This window comes from Armigeres subalbatus, chromosome 2 (genome assembly GCF_024139115.2).
Source record: "Armigeres subalbatus isolate Guangzhou_Male chromosome 2, GZ_Asu_2, whole genome shotgun sequence".
Lineage (NCBI taxonomy): Eukaryota > Metazoa > Arthropoda > Insecta > Diptera > Culicidae > Armigeres > Armigeres subalbatus.
In genome coordinates, this window is record NC_085140.1 from 433127099 (window position 1) to 433150040 (window position 22942).

At 39.6% G+C, this 22942-nt stretch overlaps 1 protein-coding gene and 1 long non-coding RNA gene across 5 annotated transcripts in view; both read right to left on the bottom strand.

The window, feature by feature from the left end:
* The window catches only part of LOC134213588 (dual specificity protein phosphatase 3), a 112233-nt gene that overhangs the window by 31107 nt on the left and 58184 nt on the right, over positions 1-22942 (bottom strand). For 2 of the 4 annotated variants that reach the window (XM_062692791.1, XM_062692789.1), the window contains exon 2: positions 838-1022. In XM_062692791.1, the coding sequence (XP_062548775.1) occupies positions 838-989 (152 nt within the window). In that variant the 5' untranslated portion in view covers positions 990-1022. Of the gene's footprint in view, positions 1-837; positions 1023-2096; positions 2536-22942 lie in introns of those variants that run through there. The other 2 variants (XM_062692788.1, XM_062692790.1) reach the window with 2 other exon arrangements.
* Positions 7757-9256, bottom strand: LOC134217980 (uncharacterized). Its single transcript, XR_009981208.1, has 3 exons — positions 8849-9256; positions 8686-8788; positions 7757-8631 (listed from the first exon to the last, which is right to left on the bottom strand). It is a non-coding gene; the product is annotated as an uncharacterized LOC134217980 (long non-coding RNA).

Consider the following 22942-nt stretch of genomic DNA (forward strand, 5'->3'; position numbering starts at 1 on the left):
CGCGTTATGGCTGAATTCTGATATTGTGTTTGCAAAAGAAAAAAAAATAATTATTTCTTATCAATCCATTTGAGACGAATTTTAATAATTGACCTCCTGGGTGTTAAGCATGATTTCTGGAGGCAATAAGTGGCTCTTAAAATAAATTCGCTCTCAAATTACTAAAACTTCTTCTTCTTCTTCTTCTTCTTATTGGTATTACATCCCAACACTGAGACAGAGCCGCTTAGTGTTCATTTCGCTTAGCACTTTCAGCACAGTTATTAACTGCGAGGTTTCTAAGCCAAGTTATCATTTTTGCATTCGTATATCATGAGGCTAACACGATGATACTTTTATGCCCAGGGAAGTCGAGACAATTTCCAATCCGAAAATTGCCTAGACCGGCACCGGGAATCGAACCCATGAGTGAAAGTGTATTTTCAGTGCGCGCACTCCTGTGGCTCTGGCGTGCATTTTTTTGACAGTTTGACATGACATTTAGAAAATTCAAATATCCTTCTATTAGTTGAACTTAGTGAAGGCTATACAATCGTTTAGATGGAGTAAAATCAAAGATCCGATTTTGAATCTTTCATTAATTTATGGCATCATGGAACTTTGTTTGTGTTCTGGAAGTTCACAAAGGCATATATTTTTGCTTGTCATAAGACGAGTTACTACTATGCCATTTAATTCCACTACTTCATTGTAACTTTTCAGATACGTATTTCGACCTCAACAGTAATGCCGTCTTCAATGTCTCGTACTTTATTCGAATTATTTTTGCATATTTCCCAAATCCCTATACGTTTCCTTTCCCGTAAAGGTTTAGAATTTTATCAGAACGTTACTCACACGTCGCCAATGTACAGCCTAGGGTAAACTTCATCACAGTCGACATCATATAATGCACATTCGGTGCGCCGGAGCCCCAGCAAGGGCCGGCAGGGGGTCACTGAGTAGTGCAGAATTCGTTGCAGCTGCCGGCCGGTGGTCTGATCTGCCATGTTCTTATCGTTGTTCCGGTAGTGGGTCAAGTACTGCAAATGAAATGGCAAAGAAAGAAAAAACACATTGCGTGAATATATTAGCGTTTTATGGGGAAGGGGGGTCGTTTCTAATTTACGAGGAAAGTAACGACGGCGACGTGAGACGACTCCGTACCATTAATTAGGATTAGTCTATTATTTGAAAGCGCTATCGTGACAACAAAGAATTTGGGTTTCCCCTCGTAACATAGAGAGCCGGATTTTAGTTATGCAGATGTCGCAGCCGAAACTTGAAATATTTGCGTGATTTGTGGTTTCAAGGACATTCAACTCTCCGAAGTTTGTAAGAGTGATTAAATTCGTGCGTGATGGAAAACAGCGTTGCTTTTGCGTATAACTTGCGACTTCCGTTGTATTGTACACCCGATTCTGTTTTCGCACGGTTTTTTTTAAAGAGCTGTGTAAAAAATCCCATACAATTTTTTGCAAAGTCGCTCTATTTTGCATAATTTGTCGAGTAGACATAAAACTTTTTTTACACAGATTTTCGAATTTTGAACTGAAAACTGTTTTTAACACGGAAAGCATTTCCCGAGTAAAACAAATCGAGTGTACTGAAATGTCCATAGACAAACTTTGTTTGTTTCTTTTTCTTCTGAGATTTGTCCACGGTGATGAAGATATGAAACTGGGTAGGGGAACTCGCCAGAATTCTCGGATGTTCAGCAATAGGCGAGTATCTTAGCTGTTCAATATTCGGCAAATTACCCTATAATAACATTCCATTTGCTTAGTTTCTAGAAGATTTGGTAGATTTGAAATGAAATAAAATAAAATATGATAAATTTTGTTTTTACAGGAAAAATCTGTTAAATCCTATCAAAATCTGTTATTTGTATAAGACCCTATCAATGGGTGTTACGAAGTTCAAAAACGACAATCTCTTTGATTGGAACGGGAATCAAACCGGCAACCAACGACTTTGTCAGATCGCCGTCAACTGAGGTCTCAATATAAGGTATTTTTCATATTGTTCGATTTAATTTGGCTATTCGATACAGATATGAGTATCCCAATCTAAATTGTTTGCAGCATTTTCATTGATATGGTAATAAGATATACAACCTTCAAAAATGATTTCGCCATGTCGCCTTATGCTGAAGTCTTAGATCGATGTCAACAGATTATAATCTGAACTGTATTGTTTATTCAAGTTTCCCAGCAGCCGCTTCCACGATCGTTGTGAAATATCCTAACCGATAGAAAAACTTTTGACGAGCAAAGTTTTTTTTTTTTAATTACTACACACTGCGGCGTCACTAACGTTTGCTCGTTGGATAATTCTGATTTGATTACTTCGTTCAACCAGCACAAAACACTAAACTGTTGTGAAATTTTATTTTTCACTGGTAGTATTTTTATCGCAACGTATCCTGGAGACACAATTTTCACTTTCCAACTCAATGGCGGCTCAACACAAATTGATCCGCCTGAATATTATATCCCCAATCGTTCACTTCGTTACGTGCTAATCCGTTTGCAGCCGGAAACAATTGAGCAGGAAGTATCCACCGAACACGCGCGCGAAATTGTCAACGACTCCTCACCGGATCGTGTCTGAAATGCAAATGGTCCGCGTGTTCCCGTCAGGTGAAAACACAGTCCAACGATTCACCGCGCACCGAAAACTAACCATCATCAGCACCGCGCCCCAGCTAATAGGTGGGGTTTGCGAGCTATATCGACATATAAATGTGGTTTGGATCGTAAAAAGCCCCAACAACTATGGCAGAGTTGGGTTTGCATTCAGCTGATTTCGACAAATGAAGGCAAGAAGGAGGGGAGACCTGGGGGCGACAGGATACAGAACCTGGGCCGAGTACCTTTGTCGCGTTCATATTGTATTGACGGAGGGTAGCACGGACGGGTGATGGACTTCATCGCACCGCAGGGAAGGTTATACTTTTGCTGCTTTTTATTCACCGGAGGAGGATGTCCCTTTCGAGCGGGAGAATCAGCCCGGAGCGAACCACTGTCACGATAAGGGACGATTTGTTCTGCCATGACGGTGTGCTTTTTTGTAGAATTTGAATGATATTTCCCATGGTGAAAAGATTTAGTCTAGATATAGGTATAGGAGATGAGCCAAATGAGAGGCAGTGGCAGAGGTGACCTCACAGTTGGGATTGAAATGGCTGTCGATCTAGAAGTTAAGTACTTAGTGGAATCAATAGTAATAGTAGGGGAGACTGAGGAGACTTGATCCCCTCTTCCGAAATCCGATGTATCACCGGTTGTATCACAGCCAAACATAAATAAATTCACGCGGTTTTTACACAGACACTCTGAAAAACATATAATATAACTTTACTGATGTGCAATGGTCTGTAAATAGGTGTTATTGACATATAAGGTCTCAAAACATTCGTTGGGATTTGATATCCCTTCTAAACCATGGTTTATTTTTTTTTTAGTTTTACGTAAACGATTACTATTGAGGAATTATAAAACAAAAAAAAACATTTTTTTCGGCCGTAACAATGTCATATCTAATTCACTCGACTACGATCTGAGCAATTTGATTTCCATGATATGTTTTTATTTCGACAGATTTTTATTCGAATCGCCATTTTTTCGCACCAGAAATTATTTGGCATTTCAACAATTTTTTTTTCCTTCCACTAAAGGTTCTTTAGGACTTTTAAGAATAATTATTCTAGAGTTCCAAGAGAAACTCTTCGAAATATTGAAACAAAATTCGTAGGAGCCTCTATGGGATTTTTTTTTGAATTTCCACGACAAGTATTTCGGGAATTCCATGATGGAATTCCGAATAGTTTTTGGTTGAAATTTTGAAGAACGGTGGATCGATTGTCCGAAATACATATTTACGATGAAAAGAAGAATTTCTAGTATAAATTTGAAAGAATGTGTAGTTGATTTTTTTTTAATATTCTAAAGAAATTCTTCTGCGTTTTCAAAGAAGAAAAAATACTAAAAATTAATTTCCCATGGAAATTACGAAAGAATATCCCGTTATACTTTTGAAGCATTTCCAGCAGGACCTTAATTAACCTTTCTCGTCCAAAATTTTTATTTGCTCAATCGATTCTTTATTTTATTTAAGGTTAACTTTCCCAAAGAACCCATATGTTTTGACGCCTCTAAGCATTTAAAAAATTCAAAACAAAAAATCGAAAAAGCGCTCTTTCTTAAAATTGACCTAATTGTGAATTCTTCAGACCGGTTCACACTTTTTCGGTTTTTATTTTCGATTTTTAAAATAGTTAGAGGCTTCAAAAAATATGAGTCCTTCGGGAAAGTTGACCTTAAATAATCCAAATAATCGGCTAAGACAATAAAATTGGAAATTGGCAAAAAAAATCTATGAAGATTTCTAACAACTCAAAAAATTAAAATGACTTTTCAAGGATGAATTATTCAAGTAAATAGAAGAATTCGGAAGAATTTGTAGTGAAATTGAAACAAAAAATGTGAAATACTAAAGATTTATTATTTGAATTTCCTGAGGATAATCCAAAGGTTCTTCTGTAGAAATTCTGAATTGAAAAAAATCCTTGGAAAATGTGAAGTTAGAATTCCCAAAAAACGGGAAATGGAAATTCCGAATAATTTCAATTGAAAAATTCTAATGCATTTCTGGTTGAAATATAAAAGAATCAGGAAAATTCCAAAGTGTTTTTTGTGGCATTACTATTGACTATCTTTTGGAAATTCAGAAAAAAAAATCTTAAAATTTTGTTTCGTTTTGTTTAAACAAACATTTTTTAACAGATTAAATAATAGATTTTTCCTAATTTCCCAGAGAATTGTTTGTAAATCATTCGGATTTCCATCGCTTCGTCAGGATTGTATTTCAAAGTTCCGAAATTTTTACTGAATTTCATTAAGAAATTATTTTGAAGTTTTTTCCTGATTTTTTGTAAAAACGTGATATTTTACGAAATTGTAGCAGCAGTGCGCTGATGACGAAGTGTCGGTGGTTGCGTGGCCCGGCGGCAGTTAAGGCCGGAACACAATGGATACGTTGCGCTAGCGTCTGAGTTTGCGTTTTGTAATCCGTTTGATACGTTTTGTACTAAAATACAAAACGTACGCAAAACGGATAAGCAACCCACAATGCATACGGTTTTTGACAATTGAGCAGGTAACATTTTCTTTTCGCTTTTGTGTTTCAAATAAGTTATTACGGAATGGATATATGTATCTCTGGCGCTCGAGATTTTGAGCTTATATTTAATTAGACAAGTTATTAAAGTATTCCGAAAATTTGAAGGAGAATTAAAATTGAATTTTTGGACATTGGAGGATGGAAATTAATTAAAAATCGTGATTGATTCAGGTGTGTCCTAGGCAAGTTTCCCACAAGTCATTCCAGGAGAAATTCCTCCGAAAGTTCCTCCGCAAGCTCTTCCAGGAATTCCTTCATAAAATCCTCCTAGAATTCCTCCGGAAGTACCTCAAGATATTATTCTGAATCTTTCTCCAGAAATTCCTTCGGAAGTTTCTCCAGGAGATTTTCCACAAAATCCTCCAGAAATTCCTCCGAGAGTTTATCCAGCAGTATTTCCGTAAATTCTTTTAGAATTTCCTCTAGGAATTACTCTGGAAGTGCCTCCAGGAATTCCTCAAAATTTCGTCCGAAAGTTTCTACAGGATATCCTTCAGAAATTCCCACATAAATTATAAATAGTTTATTTAAAAATTTCTACGGAAATTCCTTCAAGAATACCTCGGGAAGTTTCTCCAAGAATTCCTCTGGAAGTTCCTTCAGGAATTTTCCCAAAAATTACTCAAAAAATTTCCTTTTGAAGTTTCTATAAGGAGTTCTCTAGAAATTTCTACAGGAATTCCTTTCGGAAGTTATTATCATTCGGAAAATCCTCCGAAAAATCCACATAAAATTCCTCAGGAAGTTCTTTCAGAAACTCCAGAATTACTCCCAGGAAATTCTCCGGAAGATCCTCTAAAAATTCCTCCGGGAGTCCCTCCAGGAATTCCCCTGTAACTGCCTCCAAGAATTCCCTCAGAAATTCCTCAAACATTTCCTTCGGAAGTTTCTGATAATTCCTCTTGAAATTTCTCCTCCAAGAATAATTCTGAAAATTCCACAAAAATGTTCTTCTGAAGTTTCTATAGGGACTCCTCCAGAAATTGCTACAGAAATTCTTTCGGAAATTTCTACAAAAAATCATTCCGAAAATGTTCTGAAAATTCCTCTAGGAATTCATCCGGAAGTTCCTCCAGGAATTCCTCCTGAAGTTCCTCCAGGAATTCTTCGGGAAGTTCCTCCAGGAATTCCTCCGGAAGTTCCTCCGAAAGTTCCTCCAGGAATTCCTCCTAAAGTTCCTCCAGGAATTCCTCCTGAAATTCCTCCAGGAATTCCTCCGGAAGTTCCTTCAGGAATTCCTCCGAAAGTTTCTCATGAAGATCCTCCAAGAATTCTTACAGGAATTTCTCCGGACTTTCCTTCAGGAATTTCTTCAGAAATTCCCCCAGGAGTTCCTTCGGAAGTTTTCCAGGAATTCCCCGGGAAGTTCCTCCAGGAATTTTCGGGAATGTTCCTTCAGGAATTGTTTCGGAAGTTCCTGCAGGAAATCCTCCGGAAATTTCTGCTGGAATTCCTCAGGAAGATCCTCCAAGAATTCCTCCGGTACTTCCCTCAGCGAAAGTTCCTTCAGGATTTCTTCCAGAAGTTACTTCAGAAATTCCTGCGAAAGTTTCTCCAGGAATTCCTCAGAAATAACCTACATGAATTCCTCCGCAAATTCCTCCAGGAATTTTTCCGGAAGTTCCTTCAGGAGTTTCTCTGGAAGTTCCTTCATGAATTTCTACGGAAGTTCCTCCAAGAGTTCCTTCGGATGTTTCTCCAGGAATTCCCAGGGAAGTTCATTCAGAAATTCTTCCGGTAGTTCTTCCAGGAATTCCTCCGGAAGTACATTTAGACGTTCCTCCGGCAGTTCCTTCAGGAAATTGTCTGCACTTTCCTTCAGGAATTGCTCCGGAAGTTCTTTCAATAATTCTTCCGGAAGTTCCTTGAGGAATTCTTCCTGATATTCCTTGAGGAATTTCTGGAGAGACTTCCGGAGAAATTCCTGGAGGAATTTCCAGAGGAATTTTTGGAGGAAGTTCCCTGGAGGATTCCCTATAAAAACTTCCGGAGGAAATATATGAAAAATTTCTGGAGGAATTTTCAGAAGAATTCCTGGAAAAAATGCTGGAGGTACTCCTGGAGAAACGCCAAGGGAAGCTCCCGGAGGCACTTCCAGAGGAATTCCAAGGGTAACCTTCGGAGGAATTCCTGAAGGAATTTCCGGAAGAATTCCTGGAGGAACTTCCGGAGGAATTCCTGGAGGAAGTTCCAGAAGAATTCCTTGTGGAACTTCCGGTGGAATTGCTGGAGGATTTTCCGGAGGAATTCCAGGAGAAACTTCCGGGAGGAATTCCTGGAAGAACTTCCGGGAGGAATTCCTGGAGGCACTTCCTGAGGAATTTCTGGTGAATCTTTTGGAGGAATTCCTGGAGGAATTTCAGGAAGAATTCCAGGAGGAACTTCCGGAAGAAAGTCATTTATCCGAAAGGGCCATTAGGCCAAATAGTTCATTTGGCCGAGTAGGTCGCAGATTTCCAATCCATAAACTCGCATAAACTCGGTGCTCTTTCCAGAGCGGATGGTAGTTGTTTTGTGAGACTGTTAAATCCCATTCAAACTAGACACTTGGTGCAACCCTGTTGTGGGATCTCCGGTAGCGGTAGAGCGTAATTGCTAAAGCGGACAAAATGCACACAAACTGGAGGACAAATGCTCAACAATTAAATGAAATTCGACAAGTGCCATGAATGCTCAATCAATACATATATTCGAAGCTCATTGATGTTTCTTCCACTGCTCCTGTCATCTAATGTTCCCTAATGTTCTCTAAATCTTCTGCTTACAAGCTAACCTCATGCGTACTCACGAATTTTCTTCTTGGGTGCACCCTGGCCTACCAACTTTCTGACGGCTCACATGCCGCCGGGATTGCCCGCCTCGCACACACTGCCATCGCGCCACTCGTCCGACGAACGTCCTCCGCTGGAGACCCCTCTGGCCGTCCAGTGCGACCGCGTTGCTGGATGGGATCTCTCCGAGGCGTCTGATTCCCTCGTCGAGATTTTCGCACCCTTAGCGTTCTCGTTCTGCTTCCGCCTCCGGTTCGGTTCCTTCCGAAGCCAACGATCTGATCGTCCGGTGGGTTGGGAGAAGCTATCCGAAGACAGCGGTCACCGTCTTCCGCAATGACCCGACAAAACCGATCCGCAACTCGACGGCGACTGTCAAGTGATCCTATCCTTCTACCCGTCCGGCAGATATGCACAACCTTTCCGACGAAACTATAATCCGGTAGAGTAGCGGTCACGCAAGCTAACAGTCTGACCAAATCGCAGCCAAGCCAAACGTTAGTCCTTCAAAAACACCCTGGAAGGCACGCACATCATTATCACGATTGATCTTCGGTTGAATCATTTGGACTTACCCGTTAGATGGGGAATTTTCGGTCTATCTGGTTGCTGACCAACTACTTAGACCGTTTCGTGTCTGGTTTCCGACGATTGTAGTGTTTCTGCGTTTCCACGTGATCCGCTCTCGATGCATGACCTGCGTACCGTGAGGTTAGGGCTTCATTGTTTTATCCGAATTGCGAGAATTTACCTTCTATAAGACGGCTTCTGACACTCCTGGCGAGTGGAGACTTCATGCATCGGAGTCTTTAGTCGTTCTCCTCAGAAGGAACTCCGGAATTTAGTGCCGTCGCCTGAATTACCGAAATTTTTATTAGCATCAAATGCTCTCGGAATGTTGATTATTCTCTTACCTCGAGAACACCTTCTGGCTGGCAAAGGTAACCGTTCCGGACGAAAGCACACTAACTCGAAGGCAATTACTTTGCCACAAAGTGATTCCGCCTCGTGGCCTAAAGTTTTTCACTTTTAGTTGATGTCGCCTGATGATGGCGGCGATGCTACCACTCGCGAAGACGAAGCGAAAAAGTGCCGTTCAATTTTTGCTGATGTGGCCTAGGTACTCTTGTCAGGCTGCCGCGACGCCTTGCGAATGGGCCTTTCGTTTTCCGCAGGGATGGATTTATTTTCGAAGTGGCGGTTGGTGTACAGGGCAATCTTAATTTCGTGAACAGTTTTTTACGCCAAATGTTGTTTGTGCCTTTGCGAATTGTTTGCTTGTGGTTTTAACTTTAATAGAGCAACATCAAAATAAACTTAACGTAACAACCCAGTACAAAGGCGGAAATATTCTCGAAGTGGACTGTAGCACTGATGCAGCAATCAAAACTCGGATTAGTTGGTTTTAAAAATTATTCTGATTAACTCTTGTATACACACTTTCAGTCTGACGACTGGCCAAAATCCTTAATCCTACACCTTTTTTATTTACAGTAGTTTGGAGTTACGCATTTTATTTACATCACTTACTCTCTAGAAGGCGGTGCCAATTTCGGCTGAACTCTGTTGCGCTATTCGCCTATGCGTGTTTTCTACTCGCGCTTGGAAGTTTGCTATTATATGCATACAACGGGTTATTTGGCACAAAGGGCCATTCGACCGAAAATGTCGTTAGCTCGAATAGGTTATTTGCTGAAAAAGTCTTTTCGCAGAAAGTGCCATTTGAGCGAAAGTGTCGCTTGGCCGAACGTTTTTGGCATTAATGGTTGTTTGGTAAAAAGACCATTCGGCCAAATGACTGTTTCGGCCGAATGGTCTGTTCAGCCAAACGGTATATTCTACCAAAAACCTTCCTACCTGGTGGCCTTCGCCCGACTGGTTATCGGCCAAACGGTCCTTTCCCGTTGAGTTATTCGGCTGACAAAAGTGAGGAGCTAAATGTTTAATGGTGGTGTATGATGTGATGACAAAATTTATTTTGAAAAATCAGATGTCTCATCTGGCTAGTCAATTTCTTCGGATTTGAGCGAAAAAACCATAAATTGAGTTGTTTCGTGACTCCATGTAGGTTCTGTAAACGACGACCACGGAACTGAAAAAGCCTTTCATGAAAAATCGCTTGAGACTGTGTAAGTATTAGATTTGTCAGAAAAATGCAGAGCAATGCGCATAAAAGTTTTGTAGTGGACATCCAAAAGGTTTTGTTGTACATGGCTCACATGATCATAGCGGTCTAGGTGATATACATAGCGTACACAGCAATTGAGTGCCACTCGGAGCCGATCTAAAGAGTTCGCACTAGGACAGACATGCAATATATCACCGATCATGAAATGCGGCAGGATCAAGGATTTGAAGAGCTTCAGTGCTTGGATTGAAGAAGAATTGAAGAGCGTGGTTTCAAAAAGAATATGAGAAAATCTCTCACTTATCATGTCTGTATACTAGGGTGGTTCAAAAAATCGATTTTGCTCCACAGCGCTTATCTGATTCTTCATCATGTTCTGAGTGTCCTCTGAAAATTTGAGCTCATTTGGATTAAAACTGATTTAGCACAAGCCGTTTCAAGTTTGCATGCAAATTAGTATGGGGAAATTTATTTTTTTATTATACTGATAATGACGCTTCCCCATTAAGCGCAGGGTAAAAGAAAACCTATATGGCTAAAAGGAATCGCCCCAATAATTAGTAATCGACAGCAGTACAGCGTGCGCAGATTGGCGTAGATCTTTCCACACAACGAATGCACCTCACCGGCCTGGAAAGTTTCTCAAAAGCTTTCAACATTGATTTCCTAAATGGCCGGAACGAAATTTTGTGACAGCGACTCTCCGTTGATGCGTGTGCACGCCACGGAGATCTGACTAGATGAGGCAGAGTCATGGCAACACACGCTAAAGGCATCTTACTCAAACCCCACATTTCCCTTCTTCTCTAATTAAAATCCCAGATCAATCCACCTAGCGTTGGTGGTGCCTTTCTCGCGCATTAAAATAATAAGAAAAACACATAAGAGAGGTCGAAATAGCTCTTTAGGGGGATATATTTTACTTTTTCCATCAATTCATATGTATTTGCGGTCATTGCGGTCATCTCTGAAAAAAATTTTTTTTTTCGTTTTTGAAATTTTGTTTCCCATGTTTTTTCAATAACTTTGAAACGCAGTGACCGATCGGGCCAATTTTCAATAGGAAACAACTAGACCGCAATCCGCGTCGACTGCAACTGCGAGCAAATTGAATAATGCTAAGTGTGTCTCACATTTTTTTACACACACACGCATACAGACATCACTTCAATTCGTCGAGCTGAGTCGATTGGTATATAACAATATGGGTCTCCGAGCGTTCTATCAAAAGTTCGGTTTTGGAGTAGATACTTTATATACGAGAAAGGCAAAACGCAAAAAAATTTAGCACATGATGTAATACTTGTTTATCTCCTGGGTTATGTAAATGATATAAAGGTGAACATATATTGCATTTGAGAAGCCGGTTATCTCCATTGAAAACTGCACGCAAAAATAAACTTTCTCAACATCAACATCATGGTTTTAATACCAGAACAATGAAATAGAATAAGCACGGTGCTCCCCTGACCGTTATTAACAAAAAAAATTCTCCATCAAAACTAATACCCGGAGCTGAATTCTGGGGCTATACTGCATCTCTGGATGTAATTTTTAAAAAATCGTAGGGCCCGTTTTGGAGTTACGCCCTTTTTAAGACGTAACTGATATATATCGAAGAAATGCACAGAATTCAGTTTCAACACGATCTAAATTTTCTAAGATCCTATCCCCATCTAAAATGTTTATAGTATATAAATAACCATCTGACTTTTCTCTTGATTATTAGTGGTTTTAGGAACATATTGCATGGATTTTGGTCATAAATTAAAGCCACACGATCAAAAATGCGACCGAAACAAAATCGTGTGAAAAACAGAATTCTGTGTATAACATGTGTACTTGTGTATGTGTACTTCTCAACTTCCAAGGCGTCGTCAGCGATAAAAAAAAGGATTTTTTTTGTTTTGCCATTAGAATTATATACAAAATTGTTGACTTTGACGATAAGTAATATGAGATTTGTCTAAGAACATTTAAAAATAAGATTAGCTTCATCTTAAGTCTACATCCAATTCTAGCTAACTACGTATGATTAACCCTTTTTATTTATGTTTAAATTAAATAGACAATATCAAATGCACACATATCTTCTTTTCACAATAAATTTAAGCTCGCAATAGATGGGTTTTATACAACTTCGGCGTATATGCCGATATATGCTCATTATTGCCATCCCTGCCCATGGCCGAAATGTATAAAAAAATTCTTTTATATGAAACTTTGTGATATGATATTTGGAGGTCTTCGGAAGATCCTAACTTTCCCAGGAGACAACGAACTTATCAATTGCGACATAGAATCCAGGTGAAGGTTTATATGAGGAGTTGCAAACATTTTGAAAATGCTTCAAAACCTTTAAACAAAAACCACAGATGTCATTCACATTGTACCACTATTAATAACATGCTCCGATAACGCCAACAATTTTAAATTTAGAGAAATGACATATTAGAAAAAAGTTTTGAGGGCTACTTGTTTATATAAAAACACAATTGTGACAAAAGTTATTCTATATAAAAGTTATTGATTTCGACTTGATACGTCATTTGCAATGCTCTCGTGCATGCTTACTGCTGAAAAAAAATAACAAAAATGAGAGCAACGTAATTTGCCCTTCAATTCTATGTTTTTGATTGATATTGGTATGGGTACATGCATTCAAGGAGCAGTAACCCATCTGTTCTTTACTAAAGCTTCATCCATACATACGTCAACAAACTTTCTCAAATCCGCATTATTTTACTAAATGTGCGCAGCATCGAGAAGATCGTGGTATGCTCAGTGAAGCCGCTTAAGACACCTTTGAGGTGTCAGACATAACCCTACACCATAAACCCATAAATCTGCCCAGTTCGTTTTAACACTGCTTTTATGTAACGTTAACGAACAAAGAGTGTTCACGTGGATTGAAAGAGGAGGACACTTCATCAATATAGAATCACTGTCCTTGTCTGGAATAACATGTATTTTTCGCAGCATGCCCGACTTTTTCAATTTTTATTAGTATCTGAATATTTACAATAGTCCTGGAAATGCCGCTCTCAAGTTTTTCTCGGCCTCGCAATTAGTCATTATTCCTATTATCAGGTTTATAATCTTAAGGTCACCTGCGATAATGCACTCAAAATCGTTCAATTTAACAAGCTGTCCCATATAAATACGCTTCGAATTTTTCAGGTAATAAGTGTGGATACAAAGACAGCACTTGTAGCCGATTGTCATCATGTTTTCACACGGATTTTCTGTACCGTGTAAAAAAAACCCATTCAAAATTTTTGCAAAGTTGCTCCATTTTGCATGATTTGTCGAGAAATCATTAAACCTTTTTTTACATGGATTTTCAAATTTTGAACTGAAAACTTTTTACGCGGAACGCATCCTCCGTGTACTTGTAGTGTTGCCGACGCAATGGAAGTTGAGAAATATGCATAAGACGAGATATTATATTGATTTTCTTCGATATCATACAGTTACGTCTTAAAAAGGGCGTAACTCCAAAACGGGCCCTACGATTTTTTTCAAATTTCGCCCAGAGATGCAGTATAACCCCAGAATTCAGCTCCGGGTATTATTTTTGATGGAGAATTTTTTTTGTTAATAACGGTCAGGGGAGCACCGTGATATGGGTTCCCAAAATGTGGGTCGCGAAAGATTAAACGTGATTCACACTTTCGTTCCTATTCCGTGCCACAAATCTATACAAACTTTTAGATTAGGATGCATAAGTAATGCATGGATAATTAGAGAACAACAAACTTACGAAGTCAATGGCTTCCTTTTATTATCCAAGATTTTAGCAAATACAATTCAAATACAATCTAAATCCATTCCAAATCCAACTAAAATCCAATTCACATTCAATTCAAATCCGTTCCAAATACAATCCAAATCCGTACATTTAATTCAACTTTTAGTCTCGCGTATTATAGTACAGCGTTAATCTGAACTTCAGCATATTGATGTTGACTTTCCGAGCAAATGACGTTTATCTTAAATTTCGCCAAATCTGAGATATTATACATACCCAAATGAGAGACGCGTAAACTAGTACTGCTACACAATAACTCCAAACAAAACTTATGCATTATAAATTCGAACTTCCGAATAGCTTTGTGAAATCCGGCAACCTTATTAATTTTGCAAACTCCAAAATATCTGATCCTACTGCACTGGTAATCCCGCTATGGGTACTAAGTCAGTGCTTTTCAAGATAAATTTCCAGACAAGTTTCCGACCAGTTTTGCAGCGTAGAATATTTCTCCATTTCTCTCAGATTTCTTGCTTAACTCTTCAAAAGGACCTAAGTAACATTCCTTTCATGAAATAATTTGAATAGCGCAATCAACAGAACAACATGAAAGCTATTGACTGCTGTACTCAAATTAATTCATGAAAAAAAATTAATTAGGTCCTTTTGAAAAGTTAAGTGAGATTTCATTATATCAAAGCTCAACTGGTAGTCTCATGTACACTACCGCCGCCTATTGGCTACGTGAAGTATAAGATTGTTTTAATCAAAATCAATGCTCGCAGGACTTTGTGATTTTGTAGATCGTAAAACATTTTCCGTTGGTCTTCCATACGCATTTTTTAGTTTCCCAAACTTTTTTCGGCTACCTGTCAGACACGTCTTATGATTTTCTAAACCAGAAACCAATTTCCTACAGTCTTCTAGACGCGTCTTGTGATTTTGCAAATATACTCTATTACCAATATAGTCCACTCTGACTGATTTGAAGAGACATCACAGTAGCGCCACGGTGTAACAAAAGGCAAGCAATGTAGTGAAGATACATTCAGAGGGGTGCCATGACGTCATTTTGATATTGGAGTTTGAAAATTAACTTTTGAAAAATGTAATTCATATTTTAAAAAAATGTAAAATAAGTGTAATTTTTGCAACTATCGCACCCCTTGGCTATCGTTTTCAGGCGTTAGTTACCTTTTGTGACACAAGATGGTGTGAATGTGCTGTCTGTTGCCTAATATATGGGGATTCACGAAGTAGACTATATTGTTAATATACTATATTTGGATTTTGCAAACCACAAACCATTTTCCAACGATCTGCGAGACGCATCTTGTGATTCAGCAAACCACAAACCATTTTCCAACGGTCTTCGAGACGCGTCTTGTGATTCGGCAAACCACAAATCATTTTCCGACGCTGTTCGAGACATGTCTTGTGATTTAGCAAACCACAAACTATTTTCCGACGGTTTAAGAGATGCGCCTTGTGATTTAGCAATCCACAAATTATTTTCCGACGGTCTTCGAGACGCGTCTTGTGATTTAGCAAACCACAAACCTTTTTCCGAAGGTCTTCGAGATGCGCCTTGTGATATTGCAAACCACAAATTATTTTTCGATGGTCCTCCAGACGTGCCGTGTGCTTTTCAAACTAAAATATATCATTCTTAACAATTTAACCACATGAATTCAACTCACCTCATGAAGTCAGCGAAAGGATAAAAAAATAGACTGGCAGGATCGCCAAAATGTGTGGCCCTAAATGGCCGGAACGAAATTCTGTAACAGCGACTCTCCGTTGATGCGTGTGCACGCCACGGAGATCTGACTAGATGAGGCAGAGTCATGGCTTGCTGCTCGCCGATTGACACGCTGAGGTGTGAATCTATAAACACACGCTGAAGGCATCTTACTCAAACCCCACATGATTGGACGCAGATTAGCGATGTAATTCAGATGTGGTTGTTTTTCAATGGCAGAATCTTTCATGTTTCCAGCGATCCATGTAGACGTATGAATGAGCAAGTTAAACAAATGCGATAATTTTTGGACAAACAGCGGTAGGATGATCTTGATGAAGTTAATCGGTAGCTCATCATACCCTATCGCATTTGATTTAGTATCCCAGATAGCGTTGATGACTTCCCAATCATGCACAGGTCGGAACGAAAAACTGTATTGTGCGGGCAGTGATGGTCTACATTGCGCACTCGAACCAGTGAAGTTAGCAACGAATGTACGATTTACTTCATCCGGATGAAAGTCGCACGGCTGCGAAGATTTATCCTTGCCTGAGAGTTTTAGAAGTATTTTGCCTATCCAAAAAGCGGTTCAGGTACTGTTGCTTGGCTTGAGCGATTTTTGTATTTGCACGGTTCCTCATCATTTTGTACCGCTGTCGTTTTTCATCCTTCAAGTGTTTGGCTGCCTGCAACCAGTCTTTGTAAGCCAGATCACGTCCGAAAAGGGTTTGTCTTTCGTCATTCGTAGATCGAGCATTCAAGCTAACCGATGCCATAGAAGGTTCTTCGGATTTTTCATAGAAAATTCTTCGTGTTTTCTGCGGGATATGCATATTGAATTTTGCAGCTCTAATAATTCCTATTATACTGAATATGTAGAGCTGTAATTTTTCTTTGCGCAAACAATATTTTTTCCCATTATTCCGCAACGAAATTTGACATTTCTCCTAGCTGCTGTCTTCACTGTTCGCTTTATTATCAGCATATGAGGCATTAGGAAATAGCCTCCCTATATTGCGTTTAATTCTACCTGCCGGAAGCAAACACAATAAGACATTTGCTGTGATATCTACTGCAAATATTTGTTGGTTTAGGAATCAAATCTGAAACTGTTCAAATTACTGATTATTTTTTTTTCGAAGTAGGTCAATCTCTCCTGTTAGCCTTGTGAGGAAAGGCGTAAAATTGCCAATGAGGAGATGGTGAGTTCGATTCTCGGTCCGATCTAGATTTTTTCCGAGTGGGTAACATTCTCGACTCCCTGGACATTCCCTGCACATCAAGATACATACTCATGCAATTGGTGGGCACAGAAAAACTTTCATTAACTTTCAGTTTCAGTTGGAAGGTAGTACCATTGCAGGAGAAGAAGAAGACCTGGAATCTTTATATCATTTACTTTTGATAATAAAAAATTAAACGTTCAATTGCATGGAAATGAAAAGTGAAGTGAACTCTTTGGCGAACTTGTCTTTACATTCTCAATCAAAACACTGAAGCTGTCTCAGCAATCGATCAATTCCTCATTCTTGCCATGGAAAAGATACCATCCGTCTCCATTCAGTGCACGTGCGTTCTCGCGAATGCCATTTCCCACGCTCCTTTATTTTTTTTTCGTTTTTGATCCCAAAACGGAAACGCCGCATATCCAACACCAAGCCGGGGAAGCCCCCGCGATAAATAATGAATGGCAATCCTCAATGTCTATAGCTGCCGTCGAGGCTCGTTGATTGTGTGACTAGTGTCGTGTACATTTGCCAGACTCGGTTCGATGTTTGTGCCGTTTTTATTTTAGTTTCGGTTTTGCCACTGTTTATTGTGGTAAAACTGCTGGCTCCGCTTGTGCTGAAATGGCATTTTTCTTTTCCACGCTTTTCCACCGCCCCCGGGGTGCACCCCCTGTTCGAAGGCGGGAGGCGATCGAGCCCGATGAATGGTTAGGCCGACCGACGATATCCTGGGCCAATTTTTGTTCATTATTCAGCGCGGGAGTTTTTCAATAACGGATTGTGAAAGCTGATTGTTACGCTCATCAACTATTTACGGTTTTGCTTGTGGTGGGATGAGGGAAGGTGCGGACGGGTGAAAGGGCGGAACGAATCGTTCGACCCCGGGTAGGGCGCAGCTCCATGCTGATGCTGATGTAACATTAATGATGGAGCTTTTATGGTTGTTTGAGGGGATGAATTTTCTTCGCATTTCCACCTCCTTCTGAGAGTTACGTTGGATTCACGTGGAGGTTATCTTTGGTATTGAAAAGGACTGGGCAGGAGAAAATATGAAATAATCATAGGTTGGGGATTGCATAAATTGAAAAGCGAACAACATAATGAGAAACATAATGAGTACAGCAAAAAGTCAAGTGGGAATCGTTTAATTAATTTATTGAATACCTTCACTTTCCCTATTTTCTGATCCTTTCATTGTATGTTGAAACAAATGATATATCGGAAATGATGACAAGCTAATGTAGACACAATATGCTTGTGTTTGGGTTTTTTCGAGAGACGCTTTACTGACAACACTCACCGCACGTCTACGAAGCCCACGATTCGGCTATTCCCGTAGAATGCCGAGCAATCGATTTTCTTGAATAAACATTCCAAACCACTACTCAAGAGAGTACACAAAATAGCAGTCATTGTCATTATCATCACCGACAACAAAGTTCAATGTGTCCCACATATCAAAAGTATAGACACTGTAAATTGCATAGATTAGCCGGGGTGAAGTGAAGTGTAGCTAAACGAACAGTGAGATAATGTCGCCGAAATGAGAATGATAATAATTGTAATAGAACCAACTAATCATATAACATAAATTAGGCATAGTGCACAGTGAGCTCTTCGCCCTTCTATCGAATCCGCAGTATCTACAATCCCGAGCAGGCCAACCGGCGATTTTCGATGACGATGATGACGATAATAAAACCGTCGCGACGGTCGTCTGTCCAGTCCCTGCTGGTGGTAGGTAAGTAAATATTTACCCCGGCCGACCAGAAACCGATTTCGACTAATTAGTGGTGGTTGAGTACACTAATCGAATTACATGGGCACGTGACCAAAGCACGGTGTCCATTCCCTTCCGCTAATGTTCGTTCCTTGATCGTCATTGGTATTGGGTTGCCCGTTTCGGTGATGATGCGTAAAGAGGTCAAGAACGAGCGTAGTCTGATGAATAAGTTATTACCCTTTTACTCTTGCTGATGTTTATGTGTCCAGTTTATGTGAGAGATGGAAGGACTTGTGTTATACATGTATGGAACTTTAGAATAACACATGAATGCTGGGCTTATGAGAAATTAGAATCATAGAGATTCTAAGAACAAGGTCCAGTGAGTGAATGTTCGTTTTGTCAATTAGGATTTTCCGTTTTGTAAAGTATGAGAACAGTGTTATTGAATGCTGAGAAAATGTGTAATCTATCTGAAATTTGGAGGAGTTTTTTGAAATATAGTAGACATTATGAAATTGATTTGAATTTCTAGTTTTCATTAATCCAGAATGCTCTAATTTTTTTTAGACACATTGGATTATTTCGACATGGAGAGCTTAAACTTGCAATATTTATCAACATAGGATGGATCGGGGCAAGTTTATAAATTTTGAATCCGTATGCGGTGTTTACTAGTTCGGATCAAAGATTACCCATAAAAAATAAGTAACCCTACCGAAATTATTAAAAAATATTTTGTACACAATTTTTTATATGCATCGTATATGCAGGGCCGACAAAAACAATAATCAGAAATGCGTGCCATTTTAAATTTATGTTTTTCGGATGTATTTACGGACCAGAGTACGCATTTGCCTTTGTTCTCTACTGCACACAGAACTATTCGCTTTGATTTTTTTTATATCTTTATTAGAGTGATTTTTCAATAAATAGTAAGCTCGTCACTTCGGTGTTGAACTTAATTAAAAATTAAAAAAACACCTTAATAAAGAAGAAAAAAAAAGTTCATCGCTCTATTTACTTTGACATAACTTCGTACAGCATAATTATTTAATCGCTTTCCAAGGCGACTAAATTCTTATTTAACAAATCTTCATTTCCCGTGATGCCCATGGACATGCAGAGAATTCCTCAGTCTCTTGTAGCAATGAGTGTCGAACTAATTTTCCTCTCCTAAATTGACAGTGAGGACATGGTCGGCATTGATATTGATCTTGAATTAATGATACTCCAAAGCATGTGCAGTGAGTTGAAAATGCGGAGCAATTTAAAACGAAAAACATCCAAAGGAAAAACAGTTTTTCCATTTATTTTTTATTTTTATGCTCATTTAGCATTGAATTGATGCCGTGAAAAATGGAAGAAATAGCTCTCCCAAACAACATTTTAAGACCTATTTCAATGGCACGCCAAAAAGTTGTTTGTTGAAAAAAATAACCAAAGCATCCCGTTGTCTCCGGTTCAACTTGCCCTGCATTTCAACTTGACTCTTACCTTACTGTTTTGAACCTTTATTCAGCTAGTGCTTCTCAAAGTATACATATTTTTTGACACCTTTATCTTTTGTTATAAGCTAATATAAGAAATGAATTTTGAAATCTTTGCTTCTTCGTCATCATCAACCGTTGATGACCGTTGTTTTGATCTGTTGTGATTTATGCTCTTTTTTATATAGGTACCATAATTTAAGGACGAACTTTTCGGAAACCCATAATTTTTGCACCTCGCGTTTTCAAGGGCACCACTATCAATACTGAAGCAACGAGCAGCTGTCATCTTTTCATTCTAAGCTTGCTGCGACGCAGCAAAGTCAAAATAAAAAGATCAGAGTTATTCGCTGCTTCTTTGTTGAAATTGGTGCCTCTGAAAATGCGAGGTAAAAATAATTTGGATTCTGAAGAGTTTCATCTTAATGGTAATCAATTATTGAGTCAGTGGCTTCAATTATTGTTGTGTGCACTCATTCTGATCAGGGAATCCATTAACAATGAGTGGAACCCTTCTTAGCCTAGCGGTAAGACGCGCGGCTACAAAGCAAGAACATGCTGAGGGCGGCTGGATTCGATTCCTGGTGCCGGTCTAGGCCAATTTCGGATTGAAAATTGTTTTGACTTCCCTGGGCATCCCGAGCAACACAGGTCAGACAAAAATGGTTGCAGCAACTTGATCGTGTTAGCCTCATGATATACTAATGCAAGAATAGTAATTGGCTTTGTCAGATATGGCTTGATAGGAATCATTTGCCAGGCATTCTACAACAGCAGAAAGTTCGATATTATTTTCATAATTGCGTATTGATTCGCGATCAAGAAGAGATTTGATTGGAATAGTAGATAAATGGAATACCTCGTTTGTTGCTTTGTTGTTTATTTCACGTGATCAGGCTGCCATTGAAACTCTGGTCTGGAACGAAAAGCTCACGGAAAGTTATTCGACCCATATAGTAATTGTACAATAAGGAGACACTGTTTGAATAACTTATACAGAAATTCCAAATGTGCAGAGAAGCAGACGAGTACATTAACTTCACTACTGTGAAGAGTACATAGTACATGAGTACAAAAATACTAGGTATTTTTGTTTTATTGTAATTTTCTAACATTGAAACATGCATGTTCAGTAAAGTTTTCCGTAATAGTATTTGCTACAACTTTGCTAAAGAAACCGCGTATCCATCTCATTCTGGTGGAAACATAATTTTCTCAACTCACTTTTAGGGGGATTAATCATAAAACATTTTTATAAAAAGATACGCTCCTAAATGTCTGAAGCTTCTGTGAACAAACAGTGCGTGGGTGCAATTTATGCAATTCTCTCCTACCTTGCGCTGGATAAAATGTCCCTTCTGGTATGGATTAAAGTTTTTTTTTTCTGTTTTTAGCAACTTGTCTATTCACGCGACTTTTTGTGGGTAGGAGCATAATTCGCTTTCTATCTAGATTAGACACGAAGGTTGTTTAAACTTGAATTCGTTATTACTACGTTATTTATGTTTGGGTCATTGTTCTGGAGCTCAGTGGTTAACGGTGGTTGATATCGGGTGGAAAATTTCCTCGGTTTCCCAAACCATAGCTAATTATATGATTTTTTCTTCTACTTCTTCTTCAATGGCTCTACATTAGGGTGGCTCAAAAAACACTTTTTCAATTTTTTGATGGGCCGCCCTCTTATTCGGTTCTATTTGTTGCCCTGATGCTCTGGACAAAATTTCAGCCAAATCGGTCAACGTTTGGGCGGTGCTAAACTCGTTGGAAGTTTATATGGAAAAATGTATGCAGAAACATCCAAAAACAGTGATTTGCAGTTGGACGGCACAATTTACGATCAAGAACAATGATACTCATTCAGTTCTTGTAGAATTAAATACAGAATGTTATGCTGAAAACCGCGAGAAGATTCGAGTTTATTAGGCAAAGATATTAGCATTTTACTGGAGTGTTGTAGGGGTGAATTTATTTCTTTTCAAAGGTAAAAGAAACGAAATTTGCTCAAACCCCACTTCAGAGAAATGCTAATAACTAAGCCGGGCACAGCAAATGCTGGGTAAAGCGTACCATTGGTACTTCGCGTACCTGAAGGAATAAAATAGACCCCATCTCGCGGTCCTTAGCCTCTTACCCAGCAACTCCTATCCCTACCTCCCCGCGGTGCTGGCCGGGATACGAGCAACCTTAGGGAAGATCGGGTAACCAACCCCGGTGGGAACTATGGTCGTATGCTGACAGGGAAGGGGGGTTTGCTCCTCTCCGGGTGTGCAAATCTTATTGAGCGTCTGTTCTCCATGTCAGGATCGGCTCACAACAGCGTCTGTTCTCCATGTTAGGGGCGGCTGATCATCGTCCGAGTGCCAGCGAGGGACTCTAAGTGAAACTGTGCACCATGGTCCACCGGAAATAAGGAGGAATGGTCCTCCGGAAATTTAGGGGGTTTGGTGTCAGGCCCTGCAAGCCAGCCTTTAAAAATCATAAGCAACGAACAATCAACAAGAGAGTACGGACCGGAACCATCGGCGAAGACCACTGCGACGAAAAGGGACTAGCGATTGGAAACTCGGTTCGTGGAACTGCAAATCTCTCAACTTCATCGGGAGCACACGCATACTCGCCGATGTGCTCAAGGACCGTGGATTCGGCATCGTAGCGCTGCAGGAGGTTTGTTGGAAGGGATCAATGTTGCGAACGTTTAGATGTAAGCATACCATCTACCAGAGCTGCGGCAACACACACGAGCTGGGAACAGCTTTCATAGTGATGGGCGATATACAAAGGCGCGTGATCGGGTGGTGGCCGATCAATGAAAGAATGTGCAGGTTGAGGATCAAAGGCCGGTTCTTCAACTTCAGCATAATCAACGTCCATAGCCCACACTCCGGAAGCACTGATGATGATAAGGACGCATTCTACGCGCAGCTGGAACGTGAGTACGACAGC